The following is a 20,824-nucleotide window of genomic DNA, read 5'->3' as shown; positions in this document are numbered from 1 at the left end:
ACAATGGGATCTGGGGGTCCTTGTTCATCAGTCAATGAAAGTAATCATGCAGGTACAGCAGCCAGTAAAGAAAGCAAATGGCATGTTGGCCTTCATAATAAGAGGAGTTGAGTATAGGAGCAGTTGTATAGGGCCCCAGTGAGACCGCACCAGGAGTATTGTGTGCAGTTTTGGGCCCCTAATTTGAGGAAGGTATTCTTGCTATCGAATGAGTGCAGTGTATGTTTACAAGGTTAATTCCCGGGATGGCGGGACTGTCATATGCTGAGAGAATGGAGCGGTTGTGCTTATATACTCTGGAGTTTAGTAGGATAAAAGAGAGTGGTGAATCTCTGGAAACATATAAGACTATTAAGAGGGTGGGACACTCTAGGCCAGTTCAGGAAACATATTTCCCAATGTTAGATGAGCCCCAGTGGCCAGGGGCCACAGGGTATGGAAGAGAAGGAGTAAGCTATTTAGAGTTGGAGATCAGCCAACATTTTTTTCACGCAGAGAGTTGTCGAAGTCTGTGGAAATGGCCTACTCCAGACCTAATTTCTATGGATTCTATTCAGGAGAGTGCTCTTATGGGGCTCTAAACTAATAAGAGCTGGACATCAGAGGATATGGGAAACAGGTTCAAGATGTCGGGAGAGTCCTGATTGGGGCCACAGCTTAAGAATAAGGATAATCACATTGAATGGAGATGCGGGAAACACTTTTTGACCGAGAGTTGTAAGTCTGTGGAATTATCTAACTCTATTGTCTATTCTCATCAACCTTCTTCAGGAGGGCTAGAGTGGGGCTCTAAAATATAGCTGAATCAAGGCCATATCGGCAAGAATGCAACCTGATGGGGCTGGTCAGCCATACTTCCCATTGAGGGCAGTGCTGGCTTCTAATGACCGAATCCTATTCCTGCACCTATTGTCATTGTTATTCTCAGAAACCTGTTGATTAGGGAAGATAAAGTTTGCTCAAGGCCTATGATGAAAGAACATTCAACCATCATAGTCCTAAATTTCCCCAGGAGGCCCCATTACCTTCTGAGGTTACATCCCAAATCTTGAAGATATGAACTCAGGAATTAGCCTCTCAGCATTCGTGCTCTTCCTCACTCAGATTCTTGCATGACTCTTATCTCCAGGAAGTAAAGGGAAATCTCTCCTCTCGTGATAACATCGTCAACCCAAAGGTCTACCTTCTAAATTAATGCTGTCCTGACTCCAATGAAAATATTTCCCTCTGCAGACCAAAACTGCAATGCGAGGTCCCACCATAATCCTGCAAGACTTTCTTATTTTTGTACTCCAATCTGCTTTGGTATTTGCATTGGTTTGTTAGTGTCATATGTACTGAGAGGCAGTGAACAGCTTTGACCAAGTAGATTGTGCCTACATGAAATACATCAGGTAGTATATAAATGAAATTAAAGAGTACAGAATATAGAGTTACAGCTCCCAGGAATGTGTTCAGATAAAGGAAAAGTGCAAGGGCTGCAACAAGGTAGATCGGAAGATTGGGAATTTGTCTGTAGGACATGGAAAGTCTGTTCAAGAATCTGAAATCGCTTGAGAGAAAGGTTGTTCTTCAATCAGGTGGTACATGCTTTCAAGCTTTAGTATTTTTTATAGATGGATGAGAAGAAAGAGAATGATGAGTGTGCATGGAATTTGATTATGCTGGCTGCATTCTCATGGCAGCATTATATGCAGCCAATGGGGGAAGAGGCTGGTTTATGTAATGGACTCGGGTTTGTTCACAACACTGCAATTTCATGTGGTCTTGGACAGAGCAGCTGTCATACCAAGCGGTGATGCGTTGGGATAGGAAGCCCAAAAACCCGTACCTCCAGGGTCAAGAACAGCTGCTTCCCATAAACTGTAAGGGTCCTGAAAATGCTGCACAACCATAACCACAACCTCACCTCGACACCAATGCACTTTGCACTACTATTGTGTCCTTATGTACTTCAGTTTTTGCACTATCATGGTCTAGTTTACTTGGAATAACCGATGACTAATTGCAAATCTACTGTCCTTGTTATTGCATCGAATATGCCCATAAGGTACAAAATGTAAAAATTCTATTGTTCTGCTTCATATTCAGTGCATTGGACAAATACTCTTGACTGGTTGATCTTTGTTCTCTTACCTTCTTTTAATTAATTATTTTCAATTGCATTTGACTTCCCGATTGGTTGCTCCACCTGTATATTTACATTTTGCAACACATCAACCAAATGTTGCCAATAGATGATCTGTATTGCACCACATTTACCAGTTTCTTGTAGTTAATAAACTCTTCCATTTTTTAAAATCTTTTTCCTACCGAAGCACATTTCCTCACATTTTCCCCACATTATATTCCTCTGTGCATATTTACTTAACATCTGGCTAATTATACCACTATTTTTCTAAGTGCCCTATTATCACATGCTCAATGATGGATTCCTGCATTTTTTTGCAAGCAGATGTCATCCTAACTTTAATTGTGGTGTTACATTTACTACCTTCTAATCTGCTGGGACTGCTCCGAATAAAAGGAAATGTGGAAAACCATCACTAATCCAACCACTTTCTTTGTCACCTTCCTTTGTAGCATTTTGGGATTGGTTTTCGTTCCCTTAATTTCACCAGGACTTTCCCTTTAGTAATATTAATTGTTTTAATTTCTTCAGTTGTTGGTCATTTGGTTCCTCCCATTTCTATTATGCCCAGTGTGTTTTTGCACTGGTGAAGCATTAAAAGATATTTGATGCCTTAATCTTTTTTATTTTCTTCCCCTGTCATCGCCTCTACGGGATGCTCTCTTTCTAGTATTAGAATTGTAAATGTTCTTGCAATTTCTTGCTACGTTATTCCAATAACTCTTTGAATTTTTTGATTACTTAGTGCTGCTTCCGAGAGTATATTTAATCCTCAAGCTGTTTTTGGCAACTCCATAAGTCTCTTCTGCTAATCTATTACCATCCGTAATTTATTTCATCAGTGTTGCCCATAGCCACTGATTTTTTATTTCTCAATGGAGTTTCTGTGAGATGAGAATTTTGAAATATTTATTTAATTGCTTGTCCTTCTTTATCAAATCATGGGATATGGGGAAAAAGCAGGAACGGGGTACTGATTTTGGATGATCAGCCATGATCATATCGAAGGGCCGAATGGCCTACTCCTGCATCCATTTTCTATGTAACTGGCAAACCTTTCAGACTAACTTCCTGAGCTACCTTCGCCCATACACCTACCCATTGCCTTACTTAAGTTCAAGACTCTAGTTTCTTACTGTCACCTATCTTGAACTGCAAAAACCATCTATCACAATACGATGACTCATCTCATTACACAAAGTAGGGTAAAGTAGTTTGTTCCCTCATCATGTTGTTCTGGAAAACTGTACTAAGTGCAATCCACAAACACATTTTACTTTTGGCAATATGACTGCTTCAGTCCAGTTAACGATTAAAGCTTCTCCAATATTATTGTATTGCCCAGTAATGTATCTATTTAGTTTCAAATTCTTTGTGCATTCAGATACAAACAATGTATTTGCGTAGTTAGTTGTTTAGTATCACAGATTCAAAACATGTGGAACCACAGGAATTGCCAAGCGACAGAATGCTGGGCCTGAGAGTTGTAGTATAATTATGAAGAAAATGAAATAATCCATTGGAGGCATTGTAATTTGTAAATGACCCTCGTGTGCACGATTGTGCTAGTGTACAGGGTGATCACTGGTCGGTGCGGACTCGGTGGGCTGAGGGGCCTGTTTCCACGCTGTATCTCTAAAGTCTAAATTATTTAAAATTATGAAAAGATTTTGTAAGGTTAACAATAAATGGTTGCTATGCACCATTCCATGTTCCCCGCAGATGCTGCTTGACCTGTTGAGTTACTCTAGCACTTTGTGCCCTGTTGTTTTGAATAGTTTGGTAAATCAGGAACAAAAATGTATAAAGGTGTGTCCAACACAAAGGGCAATGGAATTTATTGCAAGTGAGAGAAAATATCCAATGTAAATAGATGAAAAGATTTAGATAAATATTGTAAATAGATGCAGAGTAAAAATATTATTTGTGTGTGATGAGAGGAAAAAAAGCTTCATTTATTGATTTATTGATAGCAGTAGTACAAAGGGCCGAGGACCTCCTTCTGCTTGTAACTGCCATAATCCGTACTAGCTACACAGCCCATCCAAATGGGCTTTGGCATCTATACATAATTTGCCTCCAAACAATTAATTTTATACATAGGCACAATAAATGGGTTGCTTCAATGCAGGCACATTTAGATTCAAATGAGAAAGGATATTCTTCTTTTTGCATGTCTCTTCATATCCAGCCTGGATATGGATGCAAAAGGAATCTGTTTTCAACAGGTAAATCGTGGTCAAGTTTTGACAGTAATGATGAGTTGAGCTTGCATGTCAATTTGCAGATGGGTGTGGGGAAAGGGGGGTGGAGGGGTGATTCGATATTGTTCTCCAGGGACAAATTAGGAGGCATATTTAAGAATATAAAAATACATTGTATCCAAACATTCAACGGTGTAAAAATCAATCAGCTACAATGCATACCTATGCCCCCTAGATTATGCAATCACACATATTATTGAACCACAGTTAGAAAAACTATTAACATTTGAGATTGAACTGTGATGTTTCGACCTTAAACAACAAAATCCAAAGGTAATTACAAAGACATTTGAATATCACAGAGCGTTTAAATCTCTTCAAAGAGAAAATTGCATCACAATAGTTCATTCCATTTTAGACTGATGCATCATAATTCAGTGAAATCCCTGTCAGAATAAATGGAATAATTTAAAGCTTACTATCACTAAAGTCTGACTGCTCCTAAGAGCCTTGATGATTATAGATCAGTTACTGCAAGGGATACCATCTTTTCAAAATGCATTCTTACAAAAAGCATGACAGGTCTTTTTTCTTTGAAGAGGATGGGGAATAAAAGAAGAAAGGTAGTTCAATTGAATTTCTTTCCAGCTATCAGAGTTTGAAACTGGAAAGAGGAGCTATTTTACAGGCAATTTGAAAGAATTTAATAAGATTTTACAAGATTTAAGTAGAAAATTACTAGTAGAAGTACTATTGACCATCATATGACTGCTACTAAATCTATATCAATTCTCTTCGCATTCAAAACTCTTAATACACAACACAAAATCAATGGGATTTACAAACATTCCATCTTCTGGTTTATATATATTCTATCTTCTGTTGTATGTATTAATTCTAACCTTCGGATAAAATCACTGACCTTCTGATAAAAAATGGCCCGTGTATAAAGCAAAAAAGTGCTTGTTGACATAAAATCAGCAGATTCTCCTAATAACATATTTGGATTTCCAAAAAGCACTTGATAGGTTGTCACATGAAAGGTTTGTGCACAAGATGCAAGCTAATGGTCCTGGGAGTGATATATTAGCATGGACTGAGGATTGGCTAACTTACATAAAACTGAGTTGGGATAAATGTGTCAAGCTGGCAGGCTGTAAGTTGCGGGGTGCCATAGGGATCAGTTCTGCGGCCTCAATTATTTACAATCTACATTAATGACCTAGATAAAAGGACCTAGAGTATTGTAGCCAAATTTGCTGATGATATAAAGATAGACAGGAAATAAAGGGCAAGGAGAATATGAAAGGCTGGAAACTTGCTCACAACTACAAAGTGCTGTGCTGTAGAAAATCACCAAGTTGAGCAAATTGACACACATTTCTGGGTATCTGAGCCGCAGTCAGGAAATCTTTCTCCTCATCTCCTGGTAGAATTTTTTCTTGCTATTATTGCTTCTGCAAAATAAAATATCATCAGAGATCTAACATGCAAAGTTATCCTGCAATGCAATTTTCAATATCAATGGTCCAAAAAATGAGCAGCCAGGTTTTTGAGGAACCCCATTTTTTCCTGAAATTGTGGTATGTAGAGATCCAAGATTAAAAGTAAAAGATTCTCTGTATGCATTGAATCCATGGCTCCTTATGTGCAACGTGACTACTTTATCCATGGAAATCAGTGTTAAAGTCAATGTAAATATTCTAGCTTCAGAATTGTTTCTGCAAGTCAGTACATAAGCAGAGAAGGTTTTGCCGCTTTTCTTTCCCCTCACAAGGGTGTTAAAGTGGGCATGGTCATTATGCTGTATTGTATACTTTCCCAAAATGCAGGCAATCATTACTACCTCCATGTACTGACAAGGATTTTACCAACAACCTCCTACCTGGAGATGCCAGAGTGGCTGTGTGTCTTGCTTTCACAAAGAATATGTTGTCCATCAATTTGTCTAGATCCAACCAATCCGCTAGGACCACTCGTGCACCTCCTCCATCAATTCAAGTCCACACATTTAGAAATATTCTCTGTAACTTGTGATATATCTTGCTGGTAAATACATGCTCATGAAAGCAATAATTAGTTTCATACTAACTGGAATACTGAGCTGCATTCTGAAAGCATGAGCTTCAGTGCAGTGTTACACAGGGAAACCCAACAATACTGAGAAACATATGGCCTGTCCCACTTAGGCGATTTTTCAGCGGACTGCTGGCAACTGTCAAGTTGCCGGCAGTCGCCTGAAAAACCGGCAACTGGAGCGGTGACTGTCAGAGTGGAACACACACACAAACACATCGCTTCCTTCGTTCTCCGTTATGCAGTCGGGGGACACGGCAAGCGGGGGGAGCGCTGTATTAAAAATTCACACGGTGCACAGCCAATGTGAAACAGACACACACCGCGATGAACAGGAACGTTGGCGCTGTAAAAAGACGAATAAAGAGGGCTAAGTCCTTTAAAAGAGGGGGTGAGGGGGGGGAGAGGTGGGGGGGGGGGGGGGGGGGGGGGGAGGGGGGGGGGGGGGGGGGGGGAGGGGAGGGGGGGAGAAGGAATGGAAACAACTTTTAAGAAGCCAGAGATACACGGCTGTGAAGCTCGGCGGACATTTAACATTACCGGTCGGTTATCCTTGGTTCTGAAAACTACTGCTTACCTTTTTTTCCCCCAATGAGCCAATGAAATTCACCGGTCAGCACCGGCTACAACCTACGAGAACCTCTGAGAACCTTCGACCTCCTGGCAACCCATTAGGACCTCCTGGCGACCCTCCTACGCTCGATAATTCTTGCTACTCTCCATGGCGGCTTCATTCTAGTCGCTACTAATTTTTCACCAGGTTGAAAAATTCACCATGACCAAAATAAGCCCACGACTAGTTCCCAGAATGCAGGAACTCCTCACGACCATGAAGACGACTCCCCAGCAACTACCCGCAAACATATGGTGACCATGTGGTGACTGCATAGTTTCCTGCAGTCGCCTAAGTGGGACAGGCCCATTATAATTGAAATCCTTGCACTTTGTGTCTTCTAGTGACAGTAATAAAATGACACACAATGCTATTTTAAATGACCTTAGAATGATTTGTTTGTCAAAGTGATTGTGAAGTTTAAACTAATGGGAAAAAATATAATGGCAGATGAAGAATAATGTCAGGAAGTAAGAAATTATTTTCTTTGGTGGGAAACAGAAGATTGGATAAGTGAGGGATACAGAATTCTGCTTTGAGGTAGTTTGGTTATCCAAGTACAGCAACTATAGAAAAGTAGCATTCAAATACTTCAAGAAGTTAGGAAGGCAAATTGATGTTGGACTTAATCACAAGATGTACTGAGATACAATTGAATGGAAATCTTGCAACAACTGTACATGCTGTTGATGAAATCACATCTATATCATTTTACTTTGAAGAAGTTTGTCCTCAAGCTCTATCTATTACATACAGTTTAAGATTCCTTACTTAAGGAGGGACACGCTGGAATTGGATACATTTGGAGAAGCTTCAATAGGCTAATTCCTGAGAAGGATGGTCTGTCATTGGAAAGGTTGTGCAGGGTGAGCTCACATTCATTGAGTTTAGAAGAATAAAAGGTGATTTTAGAAAGTAAGAAATAGTAGTGGGGTTAGACAATTGAGCACTTCAAATACTCTCTGCCATTTATCATGATCATAGCTAAGTTCCTCCAGCACTTTGTATTTTGTTCAATATTCCAGCATCTGCCTATTACTTGACACAATTTCTCATATTATGTTCAATTTTGGCAGACTTGAAGTCTCTATTGAACAATTGAACAAAACACTATAAAAAGGTAAGTAAAAAAATTATCCTGTTCCATACATGCAAATCCACTGAATGGTCTGCACAACTGTCTAGAGTACAGTTGACAAAAAGCCTAAACTGTAATGTGTGGTTAGCATTGTGCATTCACTGACTGCACAATCTAGCCCATACAACTGCAAATATACTTTGGATGACAATTATTGTAGCATTTGTCAGTGATGGAAGCTAATTCAGAAATGAACACACAGATGGCATTTTCACTGCAACAAGCATGTTGCCTAACCCAAAAAATAACAAAAGACTTATTTATGAAGTCTGATTAAAATCCCATTATTTCGGCAACAATAGTGTGAGACTACAAATGTTGGAGAATTGACAGTTCCATAACTGTATGTTCATATTCAGACTGATGCCCAAAGTGAACTTTTAGGATTTCAGCAAAGTAAAATGCAATGGCAACTAGTTTCATAATTCGCTAATGATATGTGTTAAAATAAAATATCAGTGACAATATCAGAGCCATTACTAGATCAAGATAATGGGGATGGACATTATGATCTGAAATTGTTAACCTCAATTGTTGATGATGGCAGGCTACAGAGGTGTTAACAAGATACAAGGTGCTGCTCCTTAAGATTCATCAATAGCATATCTCGACTGGATGAAAAAAATGCCAATCTATTTTAAACAAATGATTTCATAACAGAATGCTGAAAATTACAAGCACTGCGCATAATGGTGGGTTATCTTGATGCAGGTAATAGCGGCATTTTCATGCAGCTGGGAAACTTTGTCACAACATAAATCATAGAAATCCCAAGGTGAACACGCAAACATCATATTTGCAAGCATATATAAAGATTGAAGTAAGTAAAAAGAAAGACAAATTAGGAAGTAATAGTTACATTTGATTTGCAGTTTAGTCAAAGGGTGGAGGAGATAGATCTTTCACAAGAAAGCTATAATATAAGTAAATCAGAAAGTGCTGCAGTAACTCAGTGGGTCATGCAGTACTTCTGGAGGATTTGACTTTGTGACATTAAGGTTTGGGACTTCTGGACATGGGTCCTGGTCCAAAACATCGCCTATCCATGTCCTCCATAGATACTGCCTGATCTGTTAAGTCACTCCACCACTTTATGTATTACTCAAGATTCCAGCATCTGCAGTTCCTTGCGACTCCAGGCTACTACTTAAATTGGTGTCATAAATCTTGCTTTTCGTTCAGAGGCATAGAAGGGGTGAGGAATAATAAAACAGAAAGTGTACTTGGTGTCTCGGTAAACTAAATGAAGCCTTGAAGCAGCACTGGCTGCAGGGGATGGGGTAAAAAAACAAAACATTATGAATCACTGGAACAGAGAGGGAAATACGTCAAGTAATCGCCTTGCAGCTTGAAATGTTTACTATGCTAACGGTGATATAGAAGCAGAAAATGGGATTGTGCCTGAACCAAAAATGCAAGAGTTGCTAAAAAAGTATGGACACAAAATGTTATAGTTGGAGAGGTTTGATCTTGAAACTGGGACAGTGGAGGACACTGGATTTGGCTTTAATAAATTATAATGCCAACACAGCGGAAAGTGGGGAAGAGTAAAAAGGCGCAGGATTGAAATTTAAAGGAATATGAGGAGTTTAACGAGAGTGCAAGAAAAAAAACACTTGAACATAAATGCAAAGAAAACCTGAAGATGTTTTATTTGGATGGAAACAAAAAGAGGGCAGTTTAGAAAAGAGTAAAGCCTATTTGGGACTAAATTGGTAACCCATGTACAGAAGCAGAGGATGTTAGTTTATTAAGTTAGAATTAATATTTTTTGCTGGTCTTCACAAAATGGGATGCAATACTGATGATGTAGGTAAGATGTATTAGTGTGAAATATTGGATGGGATAAAAGTATTACAAGTGGAAGTGTTATGTGATTTATCATCTTTTAAAATAGATAAGTCCATGTCAGATGAAATATATGCACGTTTCTACAAGAGAGGAAATTGTGGAGGCTCAAACTACAATTTTTCAATCTTCACTGATTATAGGAGGACTGGAAAACAAGTCAAGTCAAGTCAAGTCTATTTGTCACATACACATACGAGGTGTGCAGTGAAATGAAAGTGGCAATGCTCGCGGACTTTTGTGCAAAAGACAAAAAAACAAACAACCAAACTATAAACACAATCATAACACACATATTCTTCTACATAACGACCATGGTATTGATGTTTAAAAAGGGCATAAGAGATAAATCAAGTAACTATGGGTCCATTAGTAATGAGGGAATTCTTGGAATGCATTCTAAAGGACAGTATAAACCTTCATTGAGAAAGGCAGAGATTAGTCAAGGGCAATCAGCATGACCTAAAGAAGCTAATGTATCACTAGATACAAGGAACTCCAAATGCTGGATTACAAAAAAAAGACACAAAATGCTGGAATAACTTGGTGGGTCAGGTGGGTGATGTTTCGGGGTGGGACCCTTCTTCAGACATGATCTTCATGACTGACTAACCTGTTAGATTTCAGTTGAGAAGGTGAAAAGGTTTTTTGCTGAGGGCAATGCCTCTAATGATGTCTCTATGAATTGTAGCAAGGCATCTGACCAGGTTGCTCACATCAGGGTGGTCAAAAGGTAAAGGTCCAGGGAATCTGACAGGGAGTGGAAAATAGGTCAATTTTATGATTTTATGATAGGAAGCAAAGGGGGAGCAAAGATTTTGTCACTGGAAATTTGTTGGGTTCCAAGGGGCTCAGGACATAGTCTAGTTTAATTTAATTTAATTTAGCGATATAGTGTGGAAACAGGACCTTTGGCCCACCAAATCTATGCCAACCAGTGATCTCCACACACTTACACTATCCTACACACACTAGGGATAATTTACAATTATACCAAGCCAATTAACCTACAAACTGATATGTCATTGGAGTGTGGGGTGAATCCCAGTAAAAACCGCATGATAATAAACTAAACTGAACTGCATCAAACCCAGGTCTTTGGCACTGTAAGGCAGCAACTCTACCGCTGCGCCACTGTGCCACCCTTAAAATCCCTTGCTTTCTATAATATATTAATGCTTTAGGTGCATGAACAATAAGTATATGGGTGATAATAAAAAAAATGGTGACAGGAAAGCTTTGGATTGCAGGAAGATAAAGATCATGCGTCAGATGGGCAAAAAAATATATTACTTCCACCAATTATGTCCCAGTCTCTATTGTTTTCTGCACCCCTCACTCCACCCACCCCCATCCATCGATTTTACCCCTCCTCACCTGGATCCATCTATCACATGCCAGTTCTTGCCCCATCCCTTCATGTCTTTATACTGGCTATTCCACCCTCTGCTCTTTAAGACTAAAGGAAAAGTCTAAACCTGAAATTTCATCTGCCCATTTCCCTCCGCAGATGCTGTCTGACCCACTAGGTTCCCCAGCTGTTTGTTTTTGGCTGTGAAAATCATTGCCTGCAAAGGCCGTTAAGGTTGAAAGTCTCATCACATTTAAACAGTGCTTACATATGTGCTTAATGAACTGTAAGACTACAGACCTAGTACTGGAATGCGGAATTAGGTTGAATGTCCACCTTCTCATTTCTTATTTTTAATTTCCGTATACTATAGGGGAATGCCTTTAGGCATTTCTCCTCTCCACTTATTTTTCTTTATCTTTTTTTCTCAAGCGTATCCTTAAATGTCCTCCCAAATCTCCCACCAGCCACTGACACTCAGAGTAATGTGCAACAACCAAGCCACTGTGGTTTTAACAAAGGCTCTTCAAACAGAAATGTTAACTCTATTTCTCTTTCCTCAGGTGCTGTCTGATCTGCTGAGTGCTTCCAGTTTTTTTGTATTTGTATTTCAGATTTCTAATATCTGCAATTTCTGATTTTCATTAACCAACTGCTATATCTTTGGGTAGGCACAAAAAGCTGGAGTAACTCAGTGTGTTAGACAGCATCTCTGGTGAAAAGAAATAGGTGACATTTCAGGTCGAGACCCTTCTTCAGACCTATTCCTTTCTCCAGAGATGATGTCTGACCCACTGAGTTACTCCAGCTTTCTGTGACTATCTTCGGTGTAAACCAGTATCTGCTGTTCCTTCTTACATAATATATCTTTGGTATGTGGGAAAAACAAAAGCTCCCAAAGAACATCGTTGCAGGCATGGGGAGAACATGCCAACTCCATAAAGATAGTACTTGAAAACAAATTCAAACCTGGATGACTGGCGCTGCAAGAAAGCTGCAGAATCAGTCCTTTCATTTATTTATGATTGAGAAGATATTATAGAATGATAGACATACATGATAGAAACAGGCTCTTCCACCCGATTAGTTCATGCTGATCAAGATGTCCCATCCAAGCTGGTCCAATGTGCAAACCACACTTGACTTTACTTTCTGTTCAGGTACATACTGTAGGTGTTACAGATCTAGTGAATGTAGAAGTACTCAAAAGGAAACATTATATACACAACTGCATCCAATTAGGATTTACTTCAATTCCTCTGTATGCCTCTAGATTAGAATCTAAATGAATTTGAGCGTGAACAGGTCTCTTCATTTGACTGGGACACCTGCAAGTGAATATTCAAAGTACATATGCTTAATCAATGTGATCTTTTCTAATCAATAATGTTATAAGTTTATCAATGTATGGATATTGACATGAAATGATGAATAAAATGCAGCCAAAAGATGCAGTTTAATTAACAAATCTTTCCAAAAAGTGGCTTTTGAATAAATCACTTACAGCCAAAGACCAGGGCCTGGTCAGCACTCTGGGGAGATCAGGAGTGATGGCGGGAGATCAGGGAAAAAAGGTGGCCAAGAGAATGTGACATCTGTCATCAAGCAATTCACTTACCTTTCATCTTGATCTGTTGCACTGAATGAAGTCAGCAAACACATTGCCTACATGGAAGTAACTTGCACAGAACAGAAAGGGTTCAGGAGATTGGGAAAGGGGAATTAATCAGGGTCCTTCCTGGTAAGTTTAAGTCACAGGATACAGATCCCAGCTCTGGCGACCTTGTTGAAGATTGGAAATGGAGTAGGATCAGGTTCAGCTGTGTTGCTTGGACCAAAGATATACAGATGGAGGGGATGACCTGTTTCCCCCACCAAAGATAATTATGGCCGCGAGCATAAAGATGCAAACTTATCATTAATGTATGTCATCAATGTAGCACTCCTACTACTGCTGTCAGATTTAAATTGCAGCTCATCATCATCCTTGATCCACCAGCCAGCCAATACAAAATGTCAGGGCTTGCACAATGTTTGTGCAAGTTTCCTCATGTCAGCTGCCATTTATGGTAACACACATATTGGGAGAAGATAAAGGCAAGGAAGACAAATACAATGTTGAACTGTGTTTTATAACAATTGTTAGAACAGTTCAAAACAAAATTTAACAGATAAAAAAAACCTCATAACTTTATTGTATGTTAGATGTATTTTATGCTGACGTGTTAATAAACTGAAGCTCAGAAGCTTCATGAAAGGGGAATAAAATGTTTTACAGCTGAAATGATTACCTTTTGATATTCAACAGAGCCCAAGGAATTCCAGTAGGTGTGTTAAAAGCAGGTAGAAGTTTCCCACCTAGATCCACGGCTTTAGTCCTGAATATCTGCAGAGAAAAAACATTGAGGCATTACTACACCTGTGCAAGAAAGAAGTCTAAAATCTTTGAGAAACAGGCAACATCTGTGAAGGGAATGGACAGATGATGTTTTGGATTGGGACACTTCTTCATATTGAAGACTTGATCAGTCTGAAGAATGGTCTCGCCCCGAAACGTCACCCATTCCTTCTCAACAGAGATGCTGCCTGTCCCGCTGAGTTACTCTAGCATATTTTGTCTACCTTCAGTTTAAACCAGCTTCTGCAGTTCCTTCCTCCCCAAACAGAATAGTCAGCTATTCATTCCCTCCACAGATGCTACCTGACTCGTTAAATTCCCCTAACCTTTTGTGTTTTGCTCAAGATTCCAGATTCAGCAATTCCTTGTGTCACCTATAAACATAATTTACTTTGAAAGATAAAACAAGATAACTTTTAGAAGTAACAAATATAGCTTTGGTTACACTAAAGTGCCACAAATCCCAGCAGAGAAACAGGAATACTTTACTGCTAAACAGATCGGACTAAGAATAAGACAAAACAAGGGCACACTGTTCTTGAGGTTCACAGAACACTACATCATCACCCTTCAAAACAAACATAAGCTGGAGGTGTTCCAAGTAATTTCTTAAATCTCAAAATGGTCAGTGATGGCAGAGAGCATCTTAGAACAGAAACACCTTGTTCTGAACCATCCTACCCACACAGGAAATGCAAACTTTTAAAAGGGTACAGAAATAGAGAGATCTTTGAAGGTAGCAGGATAGCAGGATAGCAGAAACAGGTTTGTTTAAAAAAGGATACAAGATCCTTGGATTTAACAAAAGAGGCAGAGAGTGCAAAACAAGGATGTTATGCTAAAGGCTAAATGCTTTCAGAAATAATGTCAATGCAATATGGAGTGTGCAAAGAGATTTACTTGATTGATACCAGGAATATGAACTGCAGATAAGTGGCCACATTAGTGAAACCAGATGTGATTCGAGATGAATTTAATAGAGGCTTTAGTGATAGGTATCATAACAGTTGTAAACCATGGAACAAATATTAAAAAAATACAGAAGTTCACCAAACAGAGACATTTTACATTCCTTGGCCATGAAACTCATGCCGGGTCAACAAGTAATCAGGAAAAAAAATGCTCACTTTTTTTTTGCTAAGACTTGGGAGTTAATTACTAATTGTTTGTGAGAACTCAGTTGTAGTGCAGTGTTATACTTTTGGTCTCATAGAGCATAGAAGAGTACAGCATAGGGCCCTTCGACCCATAATGCCGAAAATGATGTCATGCCTGCACATAATCCATATCATTGCAATCCCTTCATATCCATATCCCTATTCAAAAGACTTAAATGTCACTATTGTATTTGGCTATGGCAGCATGCTCCAGGCTCTCACACGTGTAAATATCTTGCCATGTACATCTCTTTTAAACACTGCCCCTCTCACCTTAATACTGTGCCCTCGAGTATTTGATTTTTCCATTCTGAAAAATAAAAAGGTTTTGGCTATCTACCATCTCTATGCCTCTCATAATTTTAAATACTTCAGTCAGATCGCCCTGCAACCTCCAGCATTCCAGTGAAAACAATCCAAGTCTCTCCTTGCAGCTAATACCCCATAATCCAGCATTCCCACCCTCTCTCCCTCTTCTCCCCTCTGCTTCCAACACCCGTGACCCATGCACTTGATATGAGTTTTGAAATTTTCATTGACAGAGCGTGAGAAATTTGTGATCAGCGTAAGAATTAGGCGAAATGCGTGATTCTCACGCTCAATGCATGCGAGTTGGCAGCCCTGCCTCTCTACCCTCCTCTCTCCTCTCTCTGTCCCACTCACTCTCATTCTCTATATTTCTATGCTTGAGTAAATGGCAATAAAACTCGGACTCGATTTTGAAGCATTCCTGCATGGTGGAGGAATAATGTAGTCATAGTGATACAGTGTGAAAACAGGCCCTTCGGCGCAACTTGCCCACACCCACTAACATGTCCCAACTACACTACCTGCTTTTGATCCATATCCCTCTAAACCTGTCCTATCCATGTAGCAGTCTAACTGTTTCTTAAATGTTGGGATGGTCCCTGCCTCAACTACCTCCTCTGGCAGCTTGTTCCATACATTGTGGAAAAAGTTGCCCCTTAAAAAGTTACCTCTTAAAAATACTTCATATAAAAAATTGAAATCATACTTCTACAATGCACTAAAACATGATTTGAATACATCAAATTTCAAAAAGTCCCTACCCTGCGAAGGGGGACACCCCCCTTCCGCACCCTCTCCCCACTCGGTTGCTCCACTCCCTCACCGGGTACCCCCAAGGCCAGTGATCAGTGATCGCTCAGTCACACACACACACACACACACACACACACACACACACACACACACACACACACACACACACACACACACACACACACACACACACACACACACACACACACACACACACACACACACACACACACACACACACACACACACACACACACACACACACACACACACACACACACACACACACACACACACACACACACACACACACTGGGTATCTTCATTACTGTTCACAACACGTGCATCTAATCCGAATGTCCGGTAATGACGTATTTTGACACCTTAAAATATATTACCAAAAGAACATTTGCTGCAGTTATGTCCTTTGGCCATCTCTTGTCAGTTCATGTAATGTTTAATCAGTCAGATGGGTATAGTCGGTTTTAACAGCTATTATCATAAAATGCCTTTAGAAATTTCCTTGTAACCTGTATATTTTGTTATGGATAAATTATGTGGGAAGCCAGAGTGTTTCTGTACCAATAGCAATAACGACATATGCTATGGCTATGTCATGGTAGTTTTCGGTCCTTCACAGAAAACATGCTTGCATCAATCTGTAGTGTGCATGGTTAAGCACATATGTTACCATGGGCCAGGATTTATTGACACTGGTTGATCATACGCTGAATAATCCAACCACATTTTTGTTTGGAAGTGGAAAGAACAAATAGAAATTGCATTCATTGCAATGTATAGAAAGAGTTGAGATACTGTATTATAATTTTGCTGCATGTCATTGTGGTATATATCATGTATTGATTGACGAATATGTTTCGTTTGTGACTTTATTTGAAGCAGAAATAATATATTCATTGAGCATAATTCCGACTGGTAACTACGCACTTGGTCCGAGCACATTATCGCGCGCGTCATGCAAACCGTCTTAAATGACCACCTAAACTGTCATTTTGCAACCTAAAAAGCTGCCAAGGTTGCCGGGCTGGCAAGAGGGAAAAAAAGTTAAGTGAGAACTGTGGATTGATTTGTTGCATTTATTGTTTTACAAATACTCCTCAGCTGGGGGTGGGAGATTGGAACCTTCACGTGGTCAGCCCTGTTTCGATGAATGCAATCAGCCTGGCGTGCACAATCAAGTAAGAACAAATAGAACAAGTTGTCCTACAACTTTAGGCTGTGCACGCCATATGCAAGAAGAAGACCTCAGAACTGCAAGTTCCATGCCTAAAGTAGTCATGTAACATCAACCTGTGATTTAAATGTAATATTTAATGTTTTTCTAAACTCCTGGGTATATAATTTTTGCTTTGGTGTGTAGTTTCAGTGGGACAAAATATCCTTACATCCCTAAAAATCTACTTTGACTCATTTTCAGGTTCAAACTGAGCTGTAAGATAGAGAGAGATTTCCATTGCTAAGAGGAATGCTACAGATGGCCGAACTTAAAACAACAGCAGTATTACAGCAGAATCATTGCTGCGGAACCACCAATAGTTGTTGCCAAATAATTAAAGAGTTGCAACGACCTTGAAGATTTTCAATTGGCACCCTTGAGACCTAGGATGAAACCATGACCATCAAATTGGTGCTTGGGAGGAGTCGATGGATGAACAACTCCTTCCACTGACACAAAGTGGCCATCTCCCTCCCCAAGCAATCTGGTAGTTTCACATTACCTCTTCCCATGGCACTTTAACATTATGCGCTCTGAAATACTCAATCACAGACTTGGCCCTGTTCTCTTCCACAGAAAGCTCCAGTTCCCATCTTGGAGAAAGGAAATATGGGCTGCACGGATCATCACTGAACTTGTTTAGGAGAACAGAATTGCTGGTTAATCCGGTAGCCTTCAATGTTAATTCCAGTTAATTTTCTGCACTATTTTTCCAGTTACTGATGTAAGATTGCTGGAGCAATGTTGAGGATTGCAAAAAAAATTACAAGCACGTTTTGATTTCATGTGCAACAAACATATGTTATTGAAACAAGCTTTGTGATTAAAGTGACCAATTTTACAAAGAAGAAAAAAACAAAACAGGCAACTCCGAGTGATATAAACCAGCCCCAGAATCCACGAGCAGATTTTTTTTCTCGAGAACATCTACATCTCTTCCTATATTCCTGGATAACAACACTGGGGAACTAATGTGGGTATTTGTCACAAACACACAGACTACCACAATTGTCTGGAGTTTGCATTCTTTGCAAAAGTTGTTCCCTGCTGCAAATAAAAGGAAGGATATCTCATTGTTCCAACGTTTCTTCTCCCGTTACATTTTTTTTTGATAACAGGTGTAAAGTATGAATTTACTTTAAGTTCGGAGGAAAGATCTGCAAAATACTGAGGGGAGGAACTGCATGATATTTAACTGTCAGTACAGGAAACCAAAGGTGACAGTATCCATTGAGACAGGGAAGAAGGAAAATAACGAGAAGTCAGGAACACAATTGTGATCAGAATTGAGGTGCTAAGCAACACCTATGGTGTAGGACAGGGGTTCTCAACCTTTTTTGTCCTGTTAACCCCGGCAACTTTAATAGCACTGAACAATGTTTTTTTCACTTATTTATGAATAACAAATGATGAACAGATACTGGTAGACCGGAACCAAACACAGTCAGGCAATGAGAAAAAATATGTACAAATCCAGAAACAACAAATTTACCCCCTGGGGGTAAATTTACCCCAGGTTGGGAACTCTTGGTGTAGGAGTGGCCTGTGCTGCACAGTTGGAAGATCTGGAAGAAAACTGAAGTATAAACAGTAAATACTGGGAACACTCAATAGATCATGCGGCATTTGTGGTGAAACAAATTTGTGTGAAACAAGCCTATGATCAGTAAATTAAAATGAAATTAGCAATGCAAATGCTGGAAATATGAATTGTTAACTCTGTTTTATACACAAATGCTGCCTAATCTGCTTAGTGTTTCACAGCATTTTCTGCCTTTATTTCAATGTTTTAGTTTGATGACTTTCAAGCATCTGCAATATGTTGCTTTTGGATCACTATTTTCTTCAGAAGAAATTTTTTCTTCAGAAGGAAAATGGGAAATATAAATGCCAGAGCGATGCAATGCAAGAGGGAACAGTAGTTGTGTGAAAGAATGCAAAATCCAGACAACTGTGGCAGTCTGAGTTTTTGTGACAGATACTCACTCTAGTTCGCCAGATTCAGCAGCAAACCAACAAGAGGAGGGGTGCTTGCTGGACCACTGCAATCCAGTATTGTTTGGCTGGAAGTACGCCTCCCTTGTGAGAAAACAATTTGCATCAGCTACATCTGATTCAATTAGTATATTGCATTCACTGGTCTGATGGGACTGTGTTTATATTGGAAAGGTCAAGTGACAATTCGCCAATGTGCTACGTAATTTTGTTTTGATCGACAATCAGAAAAGTCAAAGATGTCAACTCAGTTCCTTCTGAAATCTCATGCTATTTGCACCATCTTGTATTCAGTAATATTTTTTCTACGTTTACTGCAGGAATGGTTAAGAGTTAATGTTTTCAGTATTTTGAAGTGTTTCCTATAAAATTAGCAAATGAAAAAAATGCGACTCCAGTCCTATATCTAAATTAATTCATTCAAACCAGGAACTGATTTCCTTGTTTCTTAAAATAAACTAACATCTTTACATCAACTGGGAGTAATATAACAGTATACGTACAATTAAGGGTAATATGGACAACTGGACTCTTAAAGCTGTGCAATATTCTATGATACATTCATCATGTCATTGCAGGTGTTATTAAGCACAGGAGCCTGAGGTACTACTGCAATTCAACAGATCCCAATCTTCAGGAATACTCAGAGAACTGACATGCTCATTTAAGCCCAATAATAATCAACCATGCACTTGCACATTCTAATGGTGCGATTGTTTTAGCATAGGATTTCTCTCTGGAACTATAATTATTTTTTATCCCTGGTGCAATGCGGCACAGGCCTGTCTGAGAAGAATTACCAAACACTTGATATCCAATTAGGAGGTTGAAAGCAATATTATAAATCTTCTAAATGCCCTGATCCGAGTGGAAAGGCATTCTTTCAATTTCCAAAATGTATTTACATTATGCAATTGTAGAGAACAAATTATGAACTCGTAAAATGGTGGTGTAATGCCTGCTTGCATTTACAGCTCCATAGGTTTCTGAAATGACACATAACATAGGTCCAGTGTGTGCAAATAGTACATCATAACAAGTCCAAAGAATATCCAAATTCAGTGCAGCATTGAAAATGTCCTTTGTATTTTCAAGTTAGGGCTCTATCATCCTGGAAAGATGGAGTTCTGCTCATAGCTCCTGGAAAAGATGGATTGAAACAACAAGACCCTCTCCCCCAGACATTTCCACCACCATTTCTTCCCTACGGTCACAAGGATAATCTTTAATTACACCAACAATTTGCTTGTTAGGTTCATAGAAGTGAGCCACATTCACTATCCAGCAGCAGGATTCGTGTCATTTCCCTGTCTGGCAATAAATACTCACATCAGAGTTTTTAAGCTCTTGACAATGACATATACTACAAGGTTTGCCAGCAAGAGCGCAAGTACCTTGACCTCAATTTACAGTTAAAACAATCAAAATAACAATTAAATTGGTTTTGACATGTATCGTAATAAGTCAGCATGGAGGTTTCCAAAGAATGAAATCAATGTCCCTCTGAAACCAAAACCAATACTATGATCTAATGCCTCATAGGATTAGTGAAAGAGGCTGCCTGCGCAAGCCAAACAATAGTTTGTTTTAAATACATTTACTTTCAAGTTAATA

At 39.3% G+C, this 20,824-nt stretch overlaps 1 protein-coding gene across 2 annotated transcripts in view; it reads right to left on the bottom strand.

Annotated features, from left to right (window-relative positions):
• Positions 1-20,824, bottom strand: part of man1a1 (mannosidase, alpha, class 1A, member 1) — a 409,100-nt gene that overhangs the window by 102,794 nt on the left and 285,482 nt on the right. For both annotated transcript variants that reach the window (XM_055635735.1, XM_055635736.1), the window contains exon 5: positions 13,653-13,747. In XM_055635735.1, the coding sequence (XP_055491710.1) occupies positions 13,653-13,747 (95 nt within the window). The remainder of the gene's footprint in view (positions 1-13,652; positions 13,748-20,824) is intronic.

Source organism: Leucoraja erinacea, chromosome 5 (genome assembly GCF_028641065.1).
Source record: "Leucoraja erinacea ecotype New England chromosome 5, Leri_hhj_1, whole genome shotgun sequence".
Lineage (NCBI taxonomy): Eukaryota > Metazoa > Chordata > Chondrichthyes > Rajiformes > Rajidae > Leucoraja > Leucoraja erinaceus.
Note: the sequence above shows the minus strand (reverse complement) of the source record. Positions and strands in the feature narration are given on the sequence as shown.